The sequence below is a fragment of the Equus przewalskii genome, chromosome 26 (genome assembly GCF_037783145.1).
Source record: "Equus przewalskii isolate Varuska chromosome 26, EquPr2, whole genome shotgun sequence".
NCBI classification, from domain to species: domain Eukaryota; kingdom Metazoa; phylum Chordata; class Mammalia; order Perissodactyla; family Equidae; genus Equus; species Equus przewalskii.
In genome coordinates this window covers 18,085,538-18,110,682 of record NC_091856.1, presented here as the reverse complement: position 1 = coordinate 18,110,682, position 25,145 = coordinate 18,085,538, and the positions used below count along the sequence as shown (strand labels likewise).

At 48.3% G+C, this 25,145-nt stretch overlaps 1 protein-coding gene across 2 annotated transcripts; it reads right to left on the bottom strand.

The window, feature by feature from the left end:
* Positions 1 to 1,482: 1,482 nt before the first annotated feature.
* Positions 1,483 to 19,742, bottom strand: BSPRY (B-box and SPRY domain containing). 2 transcript variants are annotated; one of them, XM_070595093.1, is made up of 6 exons: positions 19,464 to 19,742; positions 16,015 to 16,113; positions 9,926 to 10,156; positions 8,749 to 8,774; positions 4,148 to 4,272; positions 1,483 to 2,929 (listed from the first exon to the last, which is right to left on the bottom strand). In XM_070595093.1, exons 1-6 carry the CDS (start codon positions 19,674 to 19,676, stop codon positions 2,403 to 2,405), a joined length of 1,221 nt encoding a protein of 406 aa, XP_070451194.1. In that variant the 5' UTR covers positions 19,677 to 19,742; the 3' UTR covers positions 1,483 to 2,402. The 2 variants fall into 2 exon arrangements, with proteins under 2 accessions (XP_070451194.1, XP_070451195.1); XM_070595094.1 differs by having other exon boundaries at positions 8,749 to 8,771; positions 19,464 to 19,730.
* Positions 19,743 to 25,145: the final 5,403 nt, after the last annotated feature.

Sequence of the window (25,145 nt, the reverse complement as noted above, 5' to 3'; positions counted from 1 at the left end):
TGAAACCTCTAGACTCTCCTCCTGGGAAGCCTGAGGTTGGAGCTGCTTAGGTGGGAAATCGGGGTGCTAAGCTGTGCTGTGGGGACATGTGCCCTAGGACCACATGAACAGGCGGTTGTGGACAGGGAACATGCACTTACAGTCGTGAGCAGAAATGGATTTATGCCTGCCACGTGTCAGGTACTCTGCTAAGGCCTTTCTATGCATCTGTAACCCTCAAAGCTGCCTGGTGGGCGTAGGTAGTGTGACCTCCACTTTACAAATGAGGAAAGGGATTCAGAAGTTAAGCAGCCTGCCTAAGGTCATGGCTAGAGCATGAGGGAGCCAGGGTTCCAATTTAGGCATGTCTGACTCCAGAACCCATTGGGGTGACCACTAGGTTGCACGTTGAAAGGGGTCCGTGTCACAAGACATAGCGCAGTGGAGAGCCTGGGAGAAGAGGGAAGATGTCCTAAAGGATGTCAGTCTTGAAGGGCACCCCAGTCATAGGGCTTAGCCTGGGAGCAGGAAAGGACAGGGAACAGGGACCGGAGCTCGAGGTGGCGGGGGGTAGGGAATGTGGGTGGAGTCACTGAAGATGGAAGTAGTAGGCTGCGTTTTTTGATTCCATGTCTCTCCTCCCTCTCTCCTCCTCACACCTCTCTACTTGGTATTGACTAGATGCCTCTGTGCCCTGCCCACTGCCAGGCACAGGGGAAACCACAGGTGAGAAGCACATGGACAGGCGCATACGGTGTATGCTGTGGTGCCAATAGTCAGGGAGGGCTCTGGCGTGGACCCTGAGCTGGGGTGGCATTTAGATGGGCAGAGGGACAAGGGGCATTCCTAGTAGCAGGCCCACGAACCATGGACTGAAGGCTACTGTGGGGAGTTAGCCTGGTGGTTTGAGGAGCATGGCATGAGCCTTCAGGTGCCACATAGAAGAGCTTGGCTTTGACCCAGCAGAGGCTGCACCCAGCCAAGGAAAAGCGACTTGACATTAATTCCCAAGTGTCAGGCAGTGAGGATACGGGTCACGAGCTGTGGTCTCAGAGCTGCGTGGGCCCCAGAAGTCATCTTAACCAAAAAAGCTGCCAATAGGTCTGTGGGCTGGATTTGACCTACCCAGTGTTTCAAGTAAATTATTGAGCAAACTTAAGAGTGGGGAGGGCTCTGGCCCCCATCTTTGGGCCCAGGAGCCTGAAGTTGTAGGTAAAGTTGCCTTTGAATTGTGTTCCCAGATGAAACAAAAATATGAGGACCACTGTTCTAGCGTGACCTCCTCATAGAGCAGGAAGGGACCTGTCCTTGGTCCCAGCAAGGCAGGGCACAGAACCCCGTCTCCAGGCTCTTTCAGCCATGGATGCTGAGCTGCCAATCATTTATTTCTGGGACCGTGGAGGAGAGCGAGAAAGACATCAGTTTCCCAGCAAATGCACCTCTAAGATCTGAGCTGGCACTAGGGGGATTTGCCCCATTACCAACAAAGGATACGGAAGAAACTTTTCAATCTTTTAAAACATTTAATAATGTCCATGTTCCCTAAGGCTGGCCCTCTTCCTCGCTCCGCTTTTTCTGGCTTCAAGCCTTCACCCCAGGTTTCCACATTATATTAGAGGGGCCATCAGGTGGGGACACTCATCAGCTGCAGTCAGGGGCAACTTCGTCCCTGTGACCACGGGAGGGCACAGGCTGGAGCTCAGCTGCCAGGTCGGAGGCCAAGCTGCCAATGGGTGTGTTGCCGTCAGGTTACCTGGAGATAGGATTTCCTCAGTCTTCCGAGTGGCTGGGCAGGACCTGGGGGAAGAATACAGGCCCCCAGGCCAGAGTCCTCTGGCCAGGAGCAGCCTGGCAGGAGTTCTAAATCCCCTCCCGATTGTCCTTGTGTGCTAGAAGAATCTTCTTTGCTCTCTGTGCCATGTCATGAAAAGGACTGAGAAGCACTGAATTGAGAAAATGAAAGAGCTGCAGCCACAGGCTGTTCGGTCAGAGCACCATTCCCACACACTCAAAGCTAGGGGGCAGGGGGCTGTAAGGCAGTGCTTCAGAAGAGTTGACCAAAAACACCCAGTCATCTGTCTATCCATCCACCTATCCATCCACCTGTCCATCCATCCATCCATCCACCCATCCATCCACCCATCCATCCATCCTCCCATCCTCTCACTCGCCACATATTTATTGCACACTCACTATGCTCTAGGCACCATGCTGGATGCTATAGAGAGGGTGTTGAACAAGACACCCTCAGAGGGGCAGATGCCTGGTGGGTTTGGGAGATGGAGGCCCAGGTCTGAAACAGACCGCCCCCCCTCCCAAAGCTGCCCATCCGGCATAAGCAACATTTAGGAAAAGGACACTGGCTAGAGAGGTGGCCTGAAAGGCTGGTGGGGAGGTGGACATGGCCTCCCCATGGCCAAAGGTCAGTGGACAATGGAAATGGTCTGGTCGGCCACAGCAAAGACTGGGAAGAGTGGCCCCGGGAAGGCGGCGTGGTGGGTGTGGAGCACCGTGCCCGAGGCTGGCTCGTAGAATAGCAGCTCCTGTGCCTGCAAGTCCAGCAGCACGCCCAGCTGGGCGGGGCAACGCAGCAGCCTCAGGGGCTCGTGCTGCCCGTTGTGCGAGAAACAGAATTCCTGGTCGTAGCGGGAGAAGACCCAGGAGAAGGCATTGTGGCCCAGACGAGAGTCACTGCCAGAACCCTTCCGAGGCAGCTGGACTAAAGCCACGCCCACCTTGTAGGCACAGCTGTTCTGGACGTTCACCGTCCAAGCATGCAGCCCAGCCTGGAAGGAGGTGGCAGCCAGGGCGTTAGGCCAGTGGTCAAAGCGCTCCAGGCCATCTGCACAGGCCTTGGACTTCTTGGCATTGAAAGTCAGGGTTCTTCGATCGTCCGACAATTGCAGCAAGGGGCTGGCAGTCCTCTCATCAATACGCACGTCCTCTGTGCCTGCCAGAAAGAATTCTCAGTTGCCCAAGGCCCACCCTCAGCCATAACCTGGTCCTGCCAGGTAGCAAAGGGCTTCCTCCCCACACCCCTCACTGGCAGTGTGACCTCAGACAAGCCATTTACTTTCTCTGCGCCTTGGTTTCCTCATCTGTAAAATGGGGATCAAAATAGGACTTATCACAGGGTGGTCATGAGGATCAAATGAAATGATACACGTCATGTGCCTGGCTTATAATAAGTGCTCAATAAATGGTGGCCATGACAACAGTAGTCATTATTAGTCCAGGCCCCTCACCTGGAACTTCTGAGAGAAATAAGGCCCAGAGAGGAGAAATGAGTTGCCCAAGGTCACACAGTGAGTTGGCGGCAGGGTCAGTGTTTGTTCCTACAGCTGGCACTGATCATACTGCATTCCAGTTGGGCATATCTGCAGCCTCAAGATCAGACTTGTCTGACGGCGGGGGACACGGCCCCTGGAAGCCAGGAAGCATCACATACATAGTTTCCAACCACCAGCACATCAGGCACTGATACTAGACTCTGGAGTACAGACATGCTATAGCTTGTACCAGAATTGTAAGGATAACACGCAGTGGGGAGGGTTAAAAGTGAGAAAAATTCAATCCATTAACCTAACCTTTCTGTGAATTGTGTAAAGGCCACAACTGGGCGTATGGAAACTTCCATCCAGCTTGGGGGAAGCCTGCTTTGAGAACCTCCACGCTGAGTGGAAATTCCTGGAGGCTGGAGACCGTGTCACGTTTGCCTCAGCAGCCCCAGCATGCAGCACAAGGCCAGGCCCACAGTCAACCCGAGTCCATGTTTGTTAAGTGAATAAGTGACGCAAATCGAGGCAGCTCAATTCTCGCTCCAGATGTTCTCCAGTTGGCCATCAATTATATCTTCTTAAAGAGAAACTAGGTTTCCAAGAGAGACTACTGAGCTGTCCCACTAGGGCAGGACATAAGGACGTGATTTACAGGAACAAGGTTTATCCTAGACCCGACCACAGAGCACACTGGTCTGGAAATGGGAAGGACTCGGCTCAGCTGCCCCAGGCCTGGCCAGAGCCTCGGCTCTACCGACAAGCCTGCACTCAGCCTCACTGGTTGCTAATGCTCCCCTCCCAGATGCACTAGTCCCTACTGTGACCCAGCAGCAAACCCCAGACAGAAGCCCAGTTCCTCCAACTGGTGCCAGGTCCCAGCAGCTCCTCACCTGAGAGGGACCGGAGAACCGCTGTCGCCCAGAGTTGAGTCAGTAGTGGGCTGAGAGTGCACTTCTCATTAAAGTTCAGCTTTTCTGACTCCTGGGGATCCAAAATGCCCTCTGCTTCCTCAGTCCTTGTGCAGGGGGAAAAAAAAAAATAGAGATTCAGGAAGGTTCTAGAAATGTATCTGGATTGACACAGGGTGATGGGAGGGGGATAGATGTAAAACCTTCTTCCCAGGAGGGTGACACTAGGATTGGCAGCCAGGCGCCACATAAGAACGCAAAAGGGAACGTGGGCATTCCTCCTGTGCCCCCCACCCAGGAGCCTTAATTCCAGCAATGCAGGTGATTCACAGGGAGGTAAATACTTGGGGCCAGTATTAGAACTCTGAGTCGGTCTGCTCTGCAGGGGAAGAAACTCGCCAGTGTCTCTCAGTAACAGTAGCAGAGCTGGCACTAGGACCTGCGCCTCTGAAACCCTGTGCATCTTTCACTCCACCATCCTGCTCAGAGAAAATCTTGCCTCCCTCCAAAACCTCTGCTCTTAACACGCAAACATGCAAACACCCGGATCACATGGCAAGGGACTATCCATTATCACCTCAGCCCTAAATTCCCCTGGGCTCCCAATAACTACCTCTCTTCAGCTAGAAGGGGGACTGGGTTTGGTTGGAGAGGGAATTTGGGAACATAAGTTGCCTAGGAGGGGAGAATTGCCATTTTTTAAGCAGCCAGGCTGTGGACCTGCTGTTTTCTATACAGAATCTCACATAATCTTTGCCATAACTTGGGAGGTGGTCGTTATTCCATTTGACAGGAGAGAAGAGAGATGTGGAGCAGGCATACAGTTCAAAGGGGAGCTGGATTCACGTCCTGCCTCCACGTAGGACAAACCCAGGCTGGAGTCCGGGCACCATTCGACATAATTTTTCCCATGACCTGAAGTGAAACCTCAAAGGGGTGTAGGGCAAAGCGAAGATTCCCCACAGAGCTTTGCAGACTTCTGAGCTGGGTTCGGAGAAAGAACCCGCCCACTGCCTCTAACCCTGAACATGGCTGGAGATCAGGCAGCGGTTTGGAGAGCACACACTCTCTTCCCTACATCTCCCAGCTCTGCTCATAAATAAGGAGGGGAGAGAGGGTGGGGCATGTCTCCTCACGGATGCGAGCTCTTTGCAAGACTGTCCCAGACTGTCCTGGCTTGGGAGGAAGGAGGTGAACAGAGCCTCCGAAAAGCCAAGAGCGAGCTCTGGTAACAAAGGCTCTTTGTGGTCAGGACAAGAGAGAGCCTGTTGCATCTTCTCAAAGCACTGAGGCTGGGTCTGGAGGAGCCCCAGCCATCAGGTGGGGAGGAAAGAGGAGCCGATGTTGGCGGTCCTAAGCCATCCCAGGGCAAATGTGAGGTCAACTGTAGACACTAGACACTAGAGAACCAGCTGGTCCAGCTACCTCGTGGCACAGAAAAGAAAACTCGTGACCCCAAAGGAGTGGGAGTGAAATGGGGCTCGGACACAGCAGGGCCCTGGCTGGGATCAGAATGCCCGGGCTGTTGCTGCGGACCTGGAAACAACATGGGAGCCGACAAGGAATTTCTCAGACAAGTGAGTTCCCAGCTAGAAGGGGCTTGACAAGTTTTGAACACAGTACTTTGAGAGTACACACCCTCAGTCTAAAGGCACAAAGAACTGCAAACAAATCCTGAACTCTACTGGTAGGTTTGCCAATAGTTACATGGGTTTCGCAATTCTCAAACAACTTTGTGTACATTGTAGGATTGAACAAATGAATAAATACATCGCTGTTGTTGGGAGCCAGGGTTCACACTGTGAGAGAAGAAAGATACAAACAGAGAATGGGGGAAGGCAAAGGAAAACCCCTGGGGTGTTTGACTGGAATTAGAAGTTGGGATACAAACTCATGAATAAAAAAATGACACACGCACACTTCCTAGCTCTGTCTCCTGTCCACTGAGAGGCCTGGAAGCAAGGCCACATCAGTAGCAATGAGCACACCCAATGCCCAGATTTGTTTTTCAATACTACTCCTCCCTAAAAGGAGCCCGGGCTCCCTGGAGAAATAGCTGATTCCAGGCCTGAGACAGGAAAAGAAAAAGTTGAACCTGGGATATCTTGTTGTGCCACAAAGCAAGACAGTGCTCAAAGAGTGATGGGGACCTGTCGAAAGGACAGAAGATTCCTCTTGAAGGGGCTCTTAGTGGCCAAATCTGGGCTAGTTTAAAGATCAAAATGAACAGTAGCAATGACAGATTATGAAGCACTGAAAAAAATTCACTGGTTACTACTTGATAAGAATCCATGAGTCTACATCCATACTAAATAAGTGAGTGAAGAAACAAGCAAATAAATGAATAATTCAGGCAGGAATAAGGAATGGATGCTCAAACTATTGGATGAAAGTTCGAAGGTAAATAGGCTGTTTACACAGAAAGTATCTCCTCAGATTGCTTATTCATCACGAAAGGGAAGATGTAACATCATAATGAAGAAACCTGGTAGGCACCACTTTACCCACGTGATCGAAATCAACATCGCTGACAATGGGACCAAGCGATACCACGTGCCCCGTGATGGGATGGACTGAGGGCACACTGCTTATGAGATATTCCTGCCAAAAATGCATAACGTGAGTCTAACCATGACGCAACATCAGGGAAACCCAAATTAAGAGATATTCTATAAAACAACGGGCCTGACTCTTTAAAAATGTTTAGGAAAAAAAAAAAAAAAAGCCCAAGGAACAATTCCAGATGAAAAAAGACCTGATGGATCAGGGGAAATAATCCAAACACTGTTAAGAACATTTTTAGCACAATTGGCAACACGTGAACACGGACTGTATGTTATAGTATTATATAGATCTCCTGAATTTAATACTTATACTGTGGTTATGGAAGAGAATGTCTTTGTTCTTAGGTGATACATGCTGAAGTGTTTAGGGATAAAAGGTCATGCTGTCTGCAACTTACTCTCAACTAGGTCAGAAAAAATAAGCTTTTTATATATACGCTTGATAGGAAGAAAGAGACAGAGTGAGATGGAGAGCAAATGTGGGAAAATGTGAATCAGTATTTCTAGGTGAAGTTCATTATACTATTTTTGCAGCTCTTCTATAAGTTTGAAATATTTAAAAACAAAAAATTAAAGATCCAAAATTTTTCCAAAAATCATAGCAGCTTGATATTGAGGACAGACTATATTAGAGGAAGATGATGAAGATAAAGGAGAAAGAGGAGGCCAGCAGAAGGTGGGAAGATCATAAGAGGGAAAAGAAGGAACAAGCCAAGCACACATTAAAAGGAGACAGTAGGGGCCGGCCCGGTGGCGCAGCAGTTAAGTGCGCACGTTCTGCTTTGGCAGCCCGGGGTTCGCCGGTTCAGATCCCGGGTGCGGACATGGCACCGCTTGGCAAGTATGGACGCTTGGCAGGCGTCCCACATGTAAAGTAAAGGAAGATGGGCACAGATGTTAGCTCAGGGAGTCTAAAAAGAGGAGGAATGGCAGCAGATGTTAGCTCAGGGCTAATCTTCCTCAAAAAAAAAAAAAAGGAGACAGTAAACTAAATTTGGGTGCATCCATACTGTGGAATACTTCACAGACTTTCCAAAAAGTGAGGTAAATCTAAATGTACTGATGCGGAAAGATTCAAAGATAGAACTGCAAGCATAAAATGATCCCATCTGTGTTTAAAAACTTTTTCTTTTTAAAGAAGCAAAAAACTCCCACACACTCTCCTATGACTATATATAGGTAAGTCCACAAGACACACATCTAACTGTGAAAACTCATCACCTCTAGGGAATGATGGGGAAGGGAGGACGGAGACACATTTTACATTTTAAGCGGTTTTATATTGGTGGAGTTGTTTTTTTCTTCCTCTCATGCACACATAGTGCTATTGAAGCTTAAATACAAAAATTAATAAGAAGAATGAATTGTGCGCCTCAACTGCAGCTCTGGTATCCTGCACAGGTGTAAGAATTTAATTTCTCGGCTTGGCAAATGATATCCTCTCGGCCACTTCCTCAGGCTCTTGGCTCTCAGCCATTCAGGACCAGGTAGGGCCTGATGAAATTCTTTTATGGTGGCATAATTAAAATGCAAATTTTGAGTGGTGAAAATTCGAGTTCATGCTGACTTAAGTTTCAAAGATTCTTTCGTCAGAGAAAGGGGTAGTGAGGTAGAGAATACAGTACTGGGTCAGGTGTCAGGTGTGGGTCCACGTCCCAGCTCTGGGGCTTAGCAAGTCCCCTCCCCTCCTTGCGCCTCAGCATGCTCATTTGTCGGTGGGGGTGGTAGACCCTTCCAACAGGTGACTGTGCACTATTTAATAGGATAACATTTAAGAAAGCCAGTGGCAGGCGCCTATCAATAAGTCCTTTCACTGCCCTTCCACATGGGTCTAAAGCAGTTCTCCAAGCTAGGGGCAGGATGGCGCCCGTCCATGCAGCCTGGCTCCAGGGAAGCTGCTTAGCTGCATGCCCTGAGCTTTATCCCAGGAGCGGTGGGGCCTGAATGCAACGGACTAGGTGGAGGTCTAAGGGCCACGGTTCCCGTGACTGTCCAAGCAAATTACGGGGCCATACTCACCTCTCAAAGATCTCCTGCTCCTTCTGCTGTGAGAAAAGAAAACAGAGTCAGGTTGGCACCAGAAACCCAGCAGGCAGTCAATACTTGAATATATTCCACTGGCGTGGAGGGCTCATGCAGACTCTAGAATAAAACATTGGACTCCTTCTCTAAGACCCAGCACAAAGATTTATGGGTTCTTCTTGGCATCCCTCCCCCACCCCACACTCAGAATGAATCACTGTGTCCCCTGGGCCCAGGGAATCCTGACTTTCCCCCAACTACACTTCAGGACAAGCACACATGTACCCAGGATTTCACCCCCATTGAGACTGTCAGCTCCTAGATGGCTGGGACTCTTCCCGAATCTTCTATCGTGACTGTCCCAGTGTCTGGGACACAGTGTCCTCTGTACACAGAAGCTGTGTGACTCAATGAATGCACAATCTAGGGCGGTCGTGGAAACTGCCCTACTTGAACTGCAGTGGGACAGCTCAGGTGTTCCACATTCTCATTTCTCTGCCTGGCATATTTATTCAGATGTCACACATCTTAAAACGGCAGGTACCTGCATATCTATGCAAAATACTTTGAAAGGATAGGTACCTAAATATTAATCAAGGCAATTTCCGGGTGGTAGGATTAAGGATGAGCTCTGAATTTTCATACTGGACCCTTCTCAGGTCCCCTGAGTGCAGTTCTCGCTGCGTGATTCTGAACTCCCTCCTCCTCCCCACTTCCTTTAACATAGCTGCTACTCTTATCTTTCCGGCATCAGCTTCTAAGCCACTTCATCCAGGAAGCCTTCCCTGACCACCACTCACGGCAGGCCTGGATTGTGGGGTCCCCAGCTCCCAGTGATGTCCTCTACCATGGGACATAGCCCTCCATACCTTAATTATCAGTTTATGCGTTGGTCTGCTCCCTAAGGCCGAGTCAGTGACAGCTGTATCCTATAACTCCACCCCCACAGCACAGTGCTTAGCAGAGAGTAGGCACTCAGTAAATATTTGCTCATTGTTGAAAGAACAGTTACCAGATACAAAAAAACAAAAATCTGTCTAATTTTATTCCCCTGCCTCATCTGTGCTCCAAATGATCCTTTTCCACCTACCTCCTACAGATAAACATGCTGGATGTATTCAGACTTTTGGGGAGACTGGCCAGCTGGTTGTGCCCTGACCCTTGCCTGACTTACAATCAGCTGGAGGTCGTCCAGATGGGTGAGCATGTCCACCAGGCTGGTGCGGATGGTGTCGAGCTTCTGCAGCGCATCGGCCCAGTGTGCTCGCTGTGTCAGGATGCTCTGGTGGGCCCGCTCCTCTTCGCCATGCACCTGTTCCAGCAAGCGCTGCTCCTCGCTCTCGCACAGACTCCTCACCAGACCCAGCCGCTGGATGACCAGTTCCCGTGCTGCACTGGCCGTGCTCTGACAAGGAATAAAACATGGAGTCAGGTCCCGGCAAAGCCCCAGTCAGGATTAGGAGAGTTTGGGCTCAGCCAGGAGAGCTGAGATTGATTAGCAATGTCTGCCATAGGCACAGGAATGGGAGTAATAGAGTTTAAGCCATCCCAGCCCTAAGATTTCCCATATATGGTTTAAGGTAAAGAAATTTACAATTCAGACATCCAGGCCATATCTCATGGAACCAGGATCACAGAATGGAAGAGCTGGGCAGGGCTTAAAGATCAACCAGAATCATCTGCTTATTTCACAATTGGGAAACCCAAGGCCAACAGACCAAGGTTAGAAAATCATAGAATTGCAGAGCAGAAAGCCCTCAAAAGTCATCCCTATCAACAGGGTGAGTACCAACAGTAGTCCAGTTGATATTCCAATCACGTCTGAGGACAAAAAGCTCATTACCTCCTAAATCTGTCCATTCCATGGTAAAATTCTCACCTGTCACATAGGAGGCCTGAAATCAATTCTCAGTCAATTAAGTTAACACATCTCTCCTACCAACCAGCATAGTGTACGGCACACAGTAGGTAATCAAATATTTACCAAATGACTGAATGGGAAAGTTTTTTCCAACTTAGTCAAAAATCTCTTGGTAGCACTCACATGCCATGTCAGTGGCAGAGCTGGGACTAGAAGCCAGTTATCTCTCTCTCTCTCTGCTTTTTTTTTTTTTTTGCTTGAGGAAGACTAGCCCTGAGCTAACATTTGCGCCATTCTTTCTCTATTTTGTATGTGGGTCACCGCCACAGCATGGCTTGGTGAGTGCTGTAGGTCCCCACCTGGGTTCCAAACCCATGAACTGAGGCTGCTAAGGCAGAGCGTGCTGAACTTAACCACTACACCACTGGGTTGGCCCCAAGAACCCAGTTCTCTTGACTTGCAGTCCAACACAATTCCCCTACACCAATGCCATCTGGTAACCAACCCCCCACAAAGGTGTCTGTTGCATGAAGCATCTGCACTCTTGCCAGACAAGTGAGAGGAGAACTGTCTCCTTCAGGCCAGAAGGTCACGGAGAGCCAGCAACTTTCCCTGTTTCCTGCCCCTGAAGACCTGCTTTGTACTGTGCAGGGGACAATTATCCCACAGGTTGCACAACGGGGAAGAGACAGTGGCTAAGTGAATGGCCCAGTGAACCCAGAAGTTCGAACTCCAACTGCAGTGTTCTCATGAGGCAACATAACATGGGGGTTAGGAAATCAGGCTGAAGAGACAGAGCCTAGCCTTAAATCTCAGCTGTTCCACTTACTGGCTGTGGAACTTTGTGCATCTCACTTATCTTCCTTATGCCTCAGCTTTCGAATCTGTCAAATGAGGATAATAACAGTACCTACCTCCTAAGTCTGTTGTGAGGATGAAACAAGCGAACACATCTAAAGCAAACAGAGCAAAGCCCCGCACACACGTGTTCAACCACATGAGCTCTCGCTCTTCTCTCTGTCCCACCTTGATGCCTTCCCCACAGGGATTGGGCTCTGCAGCCACGTTTGCACTGTGTGATCAGGATTAAGAACAGACCCTGACCCCAGATGTGTCAGATTCTCCCTGACTGGAAGATGGCAGGCAATTTCAACACATTTCTTGAGTCATTCTCAGAAGAGAACAGCAGAGGAAAAAAAGAAAACTTCCCTTTCCAAAAGACAGGACAGAATAAACTAAAAATCCTCCTAGAACAAAACACAGAAAGGCTGGAAAAATAGCCCAAGCATCCTTTTAAAAGTGTAGCTGCTCTGGCGGCTAAGTAAAGGAAATCCCCTGGAGTCCAAACGTAGAAAGGAAACTGAAAACCAGTGTAATCAAGAGCTGAGGACTCAAGTGCCCTGGGTGGGACTTGTAATTTACTTTAGAATTTTATACTCATCTAAACCATCATAAAAAAAATGAGAGTACAATAAAGACACCTCTAATCAAAAAGGGAATATTTAATATGAATGGGGGAACTTACTAAAAGATATACTTTAAAATACTGGACAACATGTAAGACCAGTGGGGTTATTGCGTTAAAGCATGCTTATGGTGCTTGTATTTTTCAGGTTGACTCATTTTAGACACTGTTAAATATTCATGTTAAAATTTTAAGGGTACCAAAAGTAGACCATAAATAGAATGTCTAACTTTCAAACTCATACGGGGAAAAAGAGGGAGGAAAGGAAGAAAGAAAAGGAAGGAAGAAAAAAAGCATAGAAAAAGCAGACTACATACAAAACATAAAATTAAATGACAGCTATAAATCCAATATATCAGCAATCACAATACTGATAAATTGATTAAACTGTCTAATTAAAAGGCAGGGATTATCAGATTGGATCTGTTAAAAGGGAAACAAAACTCAGTTATAAGACACACCTAATGCATGAGAACATAGAAAAGTTGAAAGTAAAAGGAAATAAAACAATATATCAGGAACATATTTGCTGGCATAGGAATGAATAAAGGGCAAATTAGACTTCTAAGGCAAAAAAAAGAATTCCTGGGCATAAAAGGTCATTATAAAGTGACAAAAGGAATGGTTTGCCAAGAATATATAACAAATCTAATTATACACATTTAATAAATAGCACCAAGATATACAAAGAATAATTAGCAGAATTATGAGGAAAAATAAACAAACCTAGAGCATGATATGAAAACGTAAATGCCCTTTGCCAGTAATCAATAAATCCAGCAGATAAAAAATTAGTAAGTATAGAGAAGATTTGAACCAATTAATAAGCTTAATTAATAGACATATATAGGACCCTATACATTTTTGCAAGTGAATGTGAAACATTCACCTAAATTGACTATATTTTAGGGCATGACGCAAGCCTCAATGAATTTCAAACAACTGATATCATACAGACTGCAATGCAGTTCAGTTAGAAATCAGTAAAAATAATGATAATTTGAAAAGTAAAACCATACATTTGGAGATTCAAAAGCATATTTCTAATAACTCATAGTAAAAGAACAAATCATAATGGAAATTTAAAAATACTTATAACTGAATGAAAACACTACATCATAATCGTGGGATGTACTTCTATCAATACCTAGAAGAAAATATATCCTTAAATGTCTGCCTTGAGAAAGAAGACTAAAATTAACAGACTGTGTTCAACTCAGGAAGTTCAAAAAAACGATGTATATCGGAAAAAAATTAGAAGGCAAAAAATTACAAAAATAAGAGGAAATAATAATGAAATGAAAAAGATCCCAAAGAGAGGATCAGAATACTAAAAGCTGGTTCTCTGAACAGACTAACAAGGAGCCGGCCTGGTGGTGTAGTGGTTAACTTCGCATGCTCAGCTCCGGCTGCTGGGGTTCGCAGGTTCAGATCCCCGATGCGGACCTACACACCACTCATCAAGCCATGCTGCGGCAGCGTCCCACATACAAAGTAGAGGAAGACTGGCACCAATGTTCGCTCAGGGCCAATCTTCCTTACCAAAAAAATAAATAAATAAAATAATTAAATTTTTTAAAAAGACTAACAAAATAGACAAATCTGTGGCAATTTTGATCAAGATTAAGAACAACTTTATGCCATTAAATTTAAAAACAGACAGATAATTTTTCCAGAAAAAGTTTACCGAAACCAAAGAGAAAAGAACAGGAATAATCCTATAATCATAGTGGAAAATGAATCAGTCGTTAAAAATCTACCAAGAAAAACAGTGCCAAGCCCAGACAGTTTCACAGGAGGTGTCACCAAACATTCAAGGCACAGATGATTCCAATTCATACACACTCCTCCAGTGAAAATAAAGAATTCTGTTTCCTAACTCATTGAATTAGGGTTATATAACCTCAAGATAAAATCTGATAAGGATTATACAAGAAGTGAAATTCATAGGCTAATCTCACTCCTGAGCATAAATGCAAAAATCCTTCTTAAAAAACCCTGAACTAAGATTAGCAATCCAAACCGGGAAAATACATACAACAATAATACAAAGGGCAGGAGGGTGAGGGCGTGGCTATAAAAGGCAATCACAAGGGAGCCTTATGATGGAACTGTTCTGTCTCTTGATTGTGGTGGCAGTCACACAAATAAATACACGTGATAAAACTACCTAGAATGAGACACATAAATAAATGCACGTAAGACTGGCGAAATCTGAACAAGGTGGGTTGTATCAATGCCAATTTCCTGGTTATGATATTGTCCTAAAGTTAGGAAAGATGTTACCATTGGGGAAAAGTGGATGAAAGGCGTAGGGAATATAACCGTGTAATCATTGCTTACTGCTGTATGTGAGTTTACAATTATCTAAAAATTAAAAGTTAAAAAAAAATACCTTATGATCAAGTTGGTTTGGGCTTCCCCAGGAATTCCAGGATAGTTTAGCATGAGAAACTCTCAATGTATTACCACATTAACAGAATGATAGAGAACAAAACATATCTATAAACCGACAAATGGCATCAAGAACTGACAGCAGGGGCTGGCCCCGTGGCCGAGGGGTTAAGTTCGCGCGCTCCGCTGCAGGCGGCCCAGTGTTTCGTTGGTTCGAATCCTGGGTGCGGACATGGCACTGCTCATCAAACCACGCTGAGGCAGCGTCCCACATGCCACAACTAGAAGGACCCACAACGAGAAATATACAACTATGTACCAGGGGGCTTTGGGGAGAAAAAGGAAAAAAATAAAATCTTTAAAAAAAAAAAAGAGAACTGACAGCAGAGGTGATTATGGAAAATAGAAGCAATCAGAAGAGAAATTCCGCAAGCTCCGCCCATCCCCTACTGTGGACCTCCACCTGTGCCCACACATGCTGCCTTCTCTGTTTCTGTGGATGAGCTGCCCATGCTCTCACCTATGGCCAGCACCCCCACTTGTTGACCAGATCCCACGTCCTTTGCTGTACCTGATTTCTCCCTTTCTCTTGCATCACTAATTTCCCCCTTTCTACTGGACAATTCTGATCAGTACACATACATAGAGTAATTTCTCCCATTTTAAAAAACAAAACACAAAACCCTCTTGATCCCGTGTCCCCCTCCACTATCATCCCATTTCTCAGCTCCCTTTTACAGCAAGGCTCCTCAAGAGTTGCCAGTGTCAACTATCCCAAATTGTCCTTCTATTCTCTCTGAAACCCACTCAAATCAGGGCTTCACCCCACCACTCTACAAAACTCCTCTTGTCAGGATCTCCAGTGCTGTGCATGTTTCTAAATCCAATGGTCCATGTGCACGTACCGTGGGGGGGGAAGGAGGGAGAGAATGGGCAGAAAGAAATTCATAGCCCCTGCCCGTGAAGGGCATACTTGAGAGTGAAGATGGAGCAGTGGCAATGAGTCAACTGAATAAAGGATCAGCAGTGGGGTGCAGCAGAAGGAGCACTGGCTGGGGAGTCAGAAGGTCCAGATCATAGAACTGACTCTGCCAGAGGCTGTTGGACCTTGGGCAAGTCAGTTAACCTCTATGGGACCCATTTCCCCATCTGTAAACAGGGATGTTACTGCCACCTACTGCATAAGATTGTCATAAAGAATACTCAATGTGAAAGTCCCTAGGTTCTTTTATAATTTGAGAGCTAAGCATAAAATAATTAGATGGTAGAAGAATGCAACCCTTGCTGATCCCTTGCCCCAAGAAAGTCATTTTCTAGCGGAGTCTTTGCATCCAGTGTGGTACTGGGAATAGTACGCTCTGCCCAGAAGGTAGAACCGAGGCTCAGAGAGATGGGAAACCATCCTCCTGGGCATCCAGCTGTGCTAGTAGCACAATGAGTCTGTGAGGTTGGGAAGGGACCCCAGACTGGCCCAAGGCCTTAAAACCAGGGTCTTATCCTAGGAGGGAGCCCCGGGTAGGGGGAAAGGGGAAGAATTACCTACCACTGCTCTCTGGTTCTTCCCTGGCAGGACCTCGGCCACATACTTGGTGATGCCAGCACTCTGTAACTGCAGTCTCTCACACTGGTCCACAATCTTGTTCTGCAACAAAAACAATACCCGTGGCATCTTGATCCAAGTTAAACCATTCACTCCATTCCAAGGGCTTTTTCCCTTTGACCCCACCTCAGCCACCCACTCCCATGGTCATATCCCAGACCTCATCATTACTGCAAACTATAGCACCTCCAAAACCTTCATTTCAAAGACCTCACACCTGCCTACCACTTCCCATCCTTCTAGATCACTAACTCTAGTATTTTCGTTCCACCAATTCTTCAGCTTGGTTGGAGGCGCCAATACATTACCCTTACCACTTTTCACTATCCATCCTCCTCTTTTGTGGCTTTGCTTCCCTCTTTATCCTGAAATCTCACGGCCCATCATCATAAGCACTTTCTTGTATACTCTCCATCCTCCTTCAGACCCAGCTCCCTCACTCTTCACACCTGCATCTATGCGGAAGAAATTGGCTTCTCAAACAACTCTTCCCAAGTTGTCCCCATTCACTGAACAGCACCATCCACAGTCAACCTCATTACCCAGACCAAAACCCCAGCAGTGACCCTCCAACCCCACAGCTAACCCATCAGCGAGTCCTATCAGCCTCATCTCCAAAGTCTCTCTCTCTCTTCTGGACGCCTCTGATCGCCTCCACTCCTGCTGTTCCACCCAGATCACCACTAACTCACAGGAACCACTGTTAGAACCTCCTAACTGGGCTTCCATTAGTCTTGACCCCCACGATCAGGCCCTGATACCTTTGGTAAGGAAATCAGATCACATCATGTCCTGGCTCAAAACCCTTCAATGGCTTTCCAAAACACCCACAGTGAGCAGAGAGCAAGCTTCTTACCTTAGCCAACAACGCCCTACCTGATGTGACTCTGCTTATCTCCCCAGTGTCACCTCCTACCACTCTCCACACTGGCCTTCTTTCTGTTCTATAAACATACCAAACTTGTCCTGACCTCAGTGCCTTTGCATGTGTTGTTTCTTCTGTCACCAGCAGTCTTCTCCCATATATATGTATATACACACACAAGTCTTGTGTCCCCATTCCATTCAGACGTCACCTCTTCAGAGGCCTTCCCTGACCATTCCCACACTCCCTTCCCTTATTTTGCTTATTTTTCTCCCTTGCACTGATCACTCTCTGACTGTATGTTAAGTGCGTGTTTACTTTTTTTGTATCTGTCCCCCACCACTGGAACACAAGCACCATGACTTTGACCAATTATTCTATGTCCCACCACCTAGAAGAGAAAGTCCTACACACAGAAGGCCCTGAGTAAATGGAATGAATGAACACCCACTTCCTTGACCACAAGACGTTCAGCAGTTCACAGCCCCCAAAGCGGTGAGCACTGCCCGTGAGAGCAGGGGAGCGTTTTAGCAAAGCAGCAGCTGAGGTCCACAGAGCAGTGACCTGCTCAAGGAGATATGGCCAGGCCCCTGCTCGGCTACTCCATTTCTCCAGGTAACAACTGGAGCCCTTCCAAGCAGCAGCCCCTCCACAATTTCCCCTAAGAGCTTCGCCCCAGTTCCATCTGCCAAAAGGCAACTCAGCTGCCTCTTCCAGGAAGCCCTTGCAAATCCTCCCCCCTTCCCCTCCCCCACCCCAGTTAGGAATTAGTCCTATACTTCAACCAATACAAAATGACAGAATTGAGTTGACTGGAAGGATCACCATATACCACAGGACCCAGGGAAGTGAGACTAGCTTCTGGAAAGCCACAGGGCAGGAATCCAGAAGAGAGAAGTTTTGAACTTGCGCTGTTTTTGCCCAGTTCAGTAAGAATCTTGCCCTGGGGCAAAATTTCTTTGCTGGTAAGAGGAATAGGGAAAGGAGTGTTCAAAAGCCAAAATCTACTCAAAATTGGAGGAAGAGAGGGCAAAACATACCTCCATCGAGGCAAGGGAGATGAACACGCTTAGGGCCTCACCAGGGTTCCGGGAAGGCGCCCTGAGCAGGGTGGGTCCCTAAACAGGCCTGTCACCCCACCCCATCCACCACTCAGATTCAGCCCTAATGGCAACTTTTTTTTTTAAAGGTTTTCATTAAATTCTCACTCCCATTAGCATCACTTCCTCCCTCCAACCACTGAAGCAAAGAGGTGGTTTCCTCTGGCCTAGTCAATGACTGTCCTGGTCCAGCCCCTGAACATGAGGAACCTTAGAGCAGTTACTTACTGCCCTTTTCTGGGCCTCGGTTTCCTCATCTGTAAAATGAAGGTAGGACCTTGGTCCAGATAGAATGAGATGATGGATATTTAAGTTCTTTGGGACTTGCAAAGCTTCTATCCATTATGCAAGATTATGTGACATTATCCAAGTTTATTTTCATCCTCACTGTTGTGGATGGTGGTGACAGCTAGGACCAACCAAGAGCTTTCAAGTGTTGCTAATAACTGAATCCCTCCTGGCTCCAGCCCCCCACTCCCACCCCCTTCAGAGGTGTTTATTACAGTCCAATCTGAGTAGGCAAGTCCCCAGAGAGCCTCACAGCTGGGCAGAACTCCTCCGGGGAGAGGCTGGGAGAATCAGGCTGTTTAATCAAATTGCAAGGAACTCCCCAGGGGCTAGGGTGCAAGGAGGCAGGAAGCCCCAGGGTGACTTCCACTCTCCATCTCAGCAGCCCAAGGGAGGAGTGGCGACAGGAAGGTGACCAGCCTGGAGCCAAGCTGAAGTGGAGGTGGGGAGAAACCCTAGGTGAGGGCTTCCCGCAGGAACCTCCCTATCGTCCCCGCCCCCTCCGCTCACCGGGTGAAACCGGCTGGAGGTGCAGTCAAGGCCAATCGTGAAAGGGAAAAGAAATCACCTCTCCGGGAAGCCTGAAGGGTGGACGAGGGGGAGGGGCTTCGAGCCGAGGGGCCGAGGAGCGAGGCAGGGCCGGGTTTACCAGAGGTCAGCTTCCGCCGGGGCGGGAGTTGGGGCACACTTTGTACGAGCAGCTGGAGCAGCGGAGCCCTTTACTGCCCAAGGCCAGGTCCGGTTCTCAGCCGCGTCAACAGAGCAACGGAGGAGGAGGGGGCGGCTGGATCGGGCACCATGTGATAGGCTAAACAGCATCTCACCCTTTCTCTTATTTACACGGCACAACAACTCTAACAAATGCGCGCTATTATTAGCCCCAAACTACAGATGAGGATGCTGAGGCTCAGAGTTGCGAGGAGCACGGACGGAGGCGGGATTCGAACTCGAGTCGCCCTGACTCCAGCGGCCACACCCTTAACCGCTTCGTTCGACAGCCAGTGCCACTGCCGAGCTGGGCTCGTCGCCCTGCTGCCAGGTCCGCCCGGGGCCCTGCCAGGTCTCGCTCGGCGCGCCTCCCCCGCTCCCGCGGCGCGCCCTCCCTCCGAGCCCCCGCCTTCCGGCGCCCACCCGCTCACCCGCAGCTCCTCGGCGCGTTCCTCGGCCCGGCGGATGCGGTGCCCCCGGCAGCGGCCGCCCAGCCCCGCGCAGGCGGCGCACACAAGCCGCCGCTCGGAGCAGCAGAACCAGCGCAGGGGCTGGTCGTGCTCAGGGCACAGCGGCCTGGGTTCGGATCCCGACCCCGATCCCGATCCCGGCCCCGGCCCCGGCCCGGCGCTCTCCGCGGCCATGGTCGAGCGCCCGGCGCCGCGCGCCCCACCTGTCGCAGGTGGCTGCGGGGCGGGGCCTCCGTGACTCCGCCCCCGGGTCCGGCCCCGCGTCCCCGCGTCCCCGCGCCCCCGCGCGGGCCAGCGTGCTTCCTCCCGCCCAGCCTCGCCACTCCGGGGGGCGCCCGCCCAGACCCCGGCCCGGGTCCCGCCGGCTTCAGCAGTCCTTTTGATTTTTTGTTGAATTAAATCGCGTTTGTGTGTGTGTGTGTGTGTGTGTTTTATAACAAACGTGAAACACCAGCTGTTAATGCGACCGTGGGAAACTTAATTGAGCACTTACTAAGTGCCAGGTTTTTGCTCAGCGCTCTATAAGCATCCTTATCATGTAATACCGGCAACAACCCTTTCTGAGAGGCGGCTGTAGACGAGCAGATTGAAGCTAGGTCTGGTGTCAGACTGCCTGGGCTCCTGTCCCATTTAGCTGGTCCCTGGCAGAGTACCCTCGAGGGCCTCGGCTGTAAAATGAGAGTGCTCCTATGATCCCCATTTTTATCGAGGTTAAGTAGCTTGCCAGGGATCACAGTTACTAATTGGTAGCGATGAGATTGGAACCCAGGCTGTTTGATTTATGGTTAATAGGATTAATAATTTTTAAATTGCAGATTAAGGCCCGATGAGGAATATCTGTGTTAGGCTGATTTCCCCAAAGTACATCCAAATTTTAATTTGAAAAATTTTTTAAGCTAATATTGGAAAAACTAATGCACGTTTGTAGAAGAAAATAGAATATGCAAATAAGCATGTAGATGGAAAAAACACCTCCCCAGAAAAAAACACTACTAATATGCACCTGAGCTGTCGTGTGGCTTTTATTCCTAGGATGTGATCAGTCAGTCTAAACCCAGATTGAACCTTCTGCTGGGGCTCCAGTCCAGTTCGCCTGGGCATACGAGGAGAGCGCTGCTCCTTAGCCCCCAAACTCCACTTTAGGAGGTCTTGGCAGAGGGCTGAGAAGAGGATTCACCCAAAAGGAGAAGGGGTCAGGCCTTGGGTGTCATCAGACTTGGACCCTTGTGAGAGCAAAATCCAAAGGAGAAACATCGCTACATCCTGTCGGCACCAGGCGCCTCTCCCTGGAGGCCTCTCCAAGCAACATCTGCACAAAGGGAAGAGAAACCTTGCTTTCTCTCAGCCCCTACAGCTTCAGCCCCAGAGCTACGCCACACACAGCTATGGGACCTTGGTCAGAGTATTTAGTTCCTCTGTGCCTCAGTGTCCTCATCTCTAAAATGGGGTGATAATAGTATCTATCTCTTAGGGCTGCTTCAAGGATTAAATGACGTCTTGTCTGCAAAGTGCTTAGCTTGGGTGCGTAGCACACACTAGGGGCTAATAAATGTTTTATTATACGTGTAAGGATCTGTAAATATATTTACAGCAGATTTTCAGAATGTAAATTTTGTGAGGTTCTCTGGCAAGGGGATGCAGTGTTCCTGGCATCAAAAGACATTTCTAGGGGCCGGCCCGGTGGCACAGCAGTTAAGTGTGCACGTTCCACTTTGCCAGCCCAGGGTTCGCCAGTTTGGATCCTGGGTGTGGACATGGCACCACTTGACAAGCCATGCCGTGGTAGGCATCCCACATATAAAGCAGTGGAAGATGGGTACAGATGTTAGCTCAGGGCCAATCTTCTTCAGCAAAAAGAGGAGGATTGGCTGCAGATGTTAGCTCAGGGCTAATCTTCCTCAGGGGAAAAAAAAAAGACATTTCTTGTACATTCCAGCAGGAGGCTGAAGGCCTCATACTGGCATTTACCCTATCCTGGGGGTGGGGATGGACATAGGCCACCATAATTAAAGACTGTGGTTAGAATTTTTTTCTTCTAAGGGCCAGGGGTGGGGAGGGCTATTAAATCTTATGGTAAAAATAAGGAAAACAGAAGGAGGTGATTTTGTGTGAAGGCAAAAGAGACTGTGGAAGGCAGGGGGAGGAAGAAGGGGTTAATGTCTTTGGGGAAAGTGGGACCCCTTCATTGGGTGAGGCCCTGGAGCAGTCAGTGGCCCCAGGGGGGCTGGAGTCAGGAAAGCAGCACAAAGTCACCAGCAGTGCTTCCAGGCAGAGGGATTAGAAAGTGCGAGGGGCTCAGGTAGGATGGATTGACATTCATAAAATTGGGATCAGTGGTTCCACCATGCAGGGGCTGAGGTGGGCTGGAACTAGAGAATGAATCCCTTCCCTAAATGTGTGTGTGTCAGGCCCTGCCAGATGCATGTCCCCACAGGAGGCCTCAAGAGACTCATAAACGCTCAAGGGGTGGCTCTCCAGCTTTATCAGGCTCCAGATTCACCTGGGTGGTCGGGAGAGAGGGGTCGTTTAGCATGCTGACTTTCCGGTAAGAATCTCTTTCCCTAAGTCTGGGGTGGGGCCAGGAATCTGCATTTGTAGCACTCGCCCTGTGACCAGGATACAAAGGAGCCCTCTGACTCCTCCTAGGAACACTGCCCTAAGGCAGTGGCAAATCAATTCAGGAGGTGGAGACCAGCATCTTAAAAAAAGAAGAAGAAAAGAAAGAAAAATAGAAACATTGCTCATAATAAGAGTTTTTCAGTTTGTTTGTTTCAGTGACATATACATTATACATGTTGTTGAGGGGAGAGTGGAAATCCCCTTTTTACCCTTCTTGTGTTCTTATGGCTAGACTGATAATAAAATTGACGCAAGACCAGATTAACAGGAGAAAAACCCAGTTTAATACGTAGGTACTGGAGGTCATAGAGAAATGATCCTCAGAGAGTGAACACAGCCAGCAGTATATATATATCTTTTGCACAAAGTAACAATAAATTTGTGAAGGATGACAGGACAAAGAAACTTAGATTTGAGGTAGGAAATTAGTGAGGCGTATAAGCAGCGTTTAGACTTGAGGTGGTAAATTAGTAAGGTTTGTTTATGTGGTCTCTCGGCCCTGAGTTCCCTCACTCTGGTGGTCAGGATGCAAGAAGAACACCTTCCACGTGGGAGCTTTATTTCCTGCTTCCAAGGGGAGCAGAGACACGAGGGTCAGAATGCCCTTTTTTGCTTCTCAAGTAACTTTAATTCAAAATAATCAGTGTGCTATTGTGGGATATTTTGGGGTGCCTGTCCTGGGCCCTAACGATGTACATGTGTGAGCACTGGAGGTTGAAGGTATTTCTTACTGAGGGTCATGGTCAAGAAAGTTTGAAACCTGCTGCTCTAAGGTGACCCTTGGAGCCATGGTGGGAGTGGGGAGGGCTGTACTTGAACTTTAGGACTTTCCTAGGCAGGACACTCTGATCTGGGGACGGAGAAGAATGGACACCTTTGTTACAGTTTAGTCACTCAACACATTTATGGAGCACCTACCTATGTGCCAGGCTGGATGCAAGACGCTGAGGACGCAACAGTAAGGAAGAGCGACGCCTACAGTCCTGGACATAGCAAACCAATGGAGATGGAACATAATGTAGATCACTGATAGGAGTTACGAAAAAGACTCAAGCGTTATAGGACAGAGAGCTCGATGGAGATGATCTAGACAGGATGATCTAGGAGGTCTCTTGGAGGAGTGGCGCCGGAACTGTGCCCTGGATAAAGACAGCAAGCATGCCTTGAGACTGTCTGGGGAAGCAGCGTTTCAAGCAGAGGGACCAGCAAGGGCAACATTTCCTTTTATGTCGTGAACTCTGCTCCCGGCTCACCAAAGAACCGCATACAATTTACATTCTGAAAAGGTGTTACAAGTATATTTCCAGACCCTCACACACATGATAAAATATTCATTAGCCCCAGAGCATATGATATAGGTGGACATGTATTTATTTTTATCAAGTTGGGATTATTTGTACATTCTGCTCTGTTACCTGCCTTTTCGCTTACTTGTTTATGACATTTGGTTTTGGCCTTTTTTTTTTCTTTAAACTTTTTGGTAGTGAATATTTGAAAAAGTCTGTTGGAAAAGAAGACTATTCTTCCCTGGCCTTTACTCTCCTTCAGGCCTGTTCTTTAACCGCAGACCCAGCCCTGGTCTGGCCCTGGCCCATTGCTGGCCCCGCCCCACCCTGTCCACATACCTCCTTCCTCCTCAGACCCTGATCCAACCAGCGTCTCTGGTGTCAGGGCTGGAAGTCATCTGACTGGGGTTTGCACGGTTTCCAGGAGTGGCAAGAAGGTTATTAATGAACGCTGTGGCTTCTTTTCTCCTGTGACGTTTTGACAGTTTCAACTGTCACCTTCAAGAGGGACTTGGCAACTTGCCACTGCAGACAAACTCAGACCACGTGGGTCCCCTGTGGTGAAGTCCAGGTCCCCAAGGAAAGAGAGTCCTCTCTGTTCTCATCAGACCAGACTGGACCGGATGCGACGAGATCGCATCTCCAGAGGGCTCTTAGGACCATTCCACAGCACAGGAGGGAAAAGAACAAACTGGGAAAGTCCAGGACAGAATAACCAGCTCGGGCAGTAAAGAGCCAAGAACTAGGATTATAGTTACCTAAGGCGGAGTTGGAGGCATGGGGACAGGGTGTTAGGCTGAGGGGATGAAAGGTGAGGGGGAGAAGGGGGTACGTGAAATTATGTTGCTTGTACCCACTGCATTCTATCTGTGTCCTAATTGGCTGACCTTGACTGTTTTCCCCTTTCATTCTTTATTCAAAAAAAAAACTCAATGAGCATCTACTATGTGCTAGACCTGTGCTGTCCAATACCATAGCCGCTAGCCACGTGTGACTACTTAGAGTTAAAATTAAATACAATTTAAAATTCAATTCTTCAGTTGCACTAGCCGCATTTTAGGAGCTAAATAGCCACATGTAGCTCAGGGCTGGCATATTGGATAGCGCAAGCATAGAAGACTTCCATCACAGTAGAATGTTCTACTGCAGTGTTGTGCTAGACCCTGTGTTAGACACCAGCAACGAATAAAGGTGTAAATAAGACTTGGTTACTGGGGCTGGCCCCATGGCCAAGTGGTTGAGTTTGTGTGCTCTGCTTCAGTGGCCCAGGGTTCACCAGTTCGGATCCTGGGCGTGGACCTACACAGCGCTCATCCAGCCGTGCTGTGGTGGCATCTCACATAGAAGAACTAGAATGATTTACAACTAGGATATATAGCTATGTACTGGGGCTTTGGGGAGAAAAAAAAAGACTCAGTTACTGCCCACATGGAGCTCACAGTCAAGGAAGAGAGACAAGTAAACCAAAAATCACGCTGTGTTGGGGAAAGGTGGGGGCTTTGGAAGCACCAAGGACAGATGGCTAACTCAGTCTGGAGGAGGAGAGAAATGGTTAGGGAAGACTTCTTGGGAGAAGAGCTTAGATGGCCTCTAAGCTGAGGATACAGAGTTGTCTAGAGAAAGACAGGTGAGGGGATGAAAGGCAGATGCCCTGGGCAGAGACAACTCCATGCGCAAGAATTCAAACGTGACAGCAAAATGAGCCCGGGGGGCTGCGAGTCGTTTAGACCATTGAAGC

Coding starts and splice junctions, on each gene's coding strand:
- BSPRY (XM_070595093.1), bottom strand. CDS start 19,676: ATGGCCGCGGAGAGCGCCGGGCCGGGGCCGGGGCCGGGATCGGGATCG. Junction 4,273..8,748: donor GAGCAGGAGATCTTTGAGAG/GTGAGTATGGCC, acceptor CCCCTGCACAAG/GACTGAGGAAGCAGAGGGCA. Junction 2,930..4,147: donor GGTTCTCCGGTCCCTCTCAG/GTGAGGAGCTGC, acceptor TCTTTCTGGCAG/GCACAGAGGACGTGCGTATT.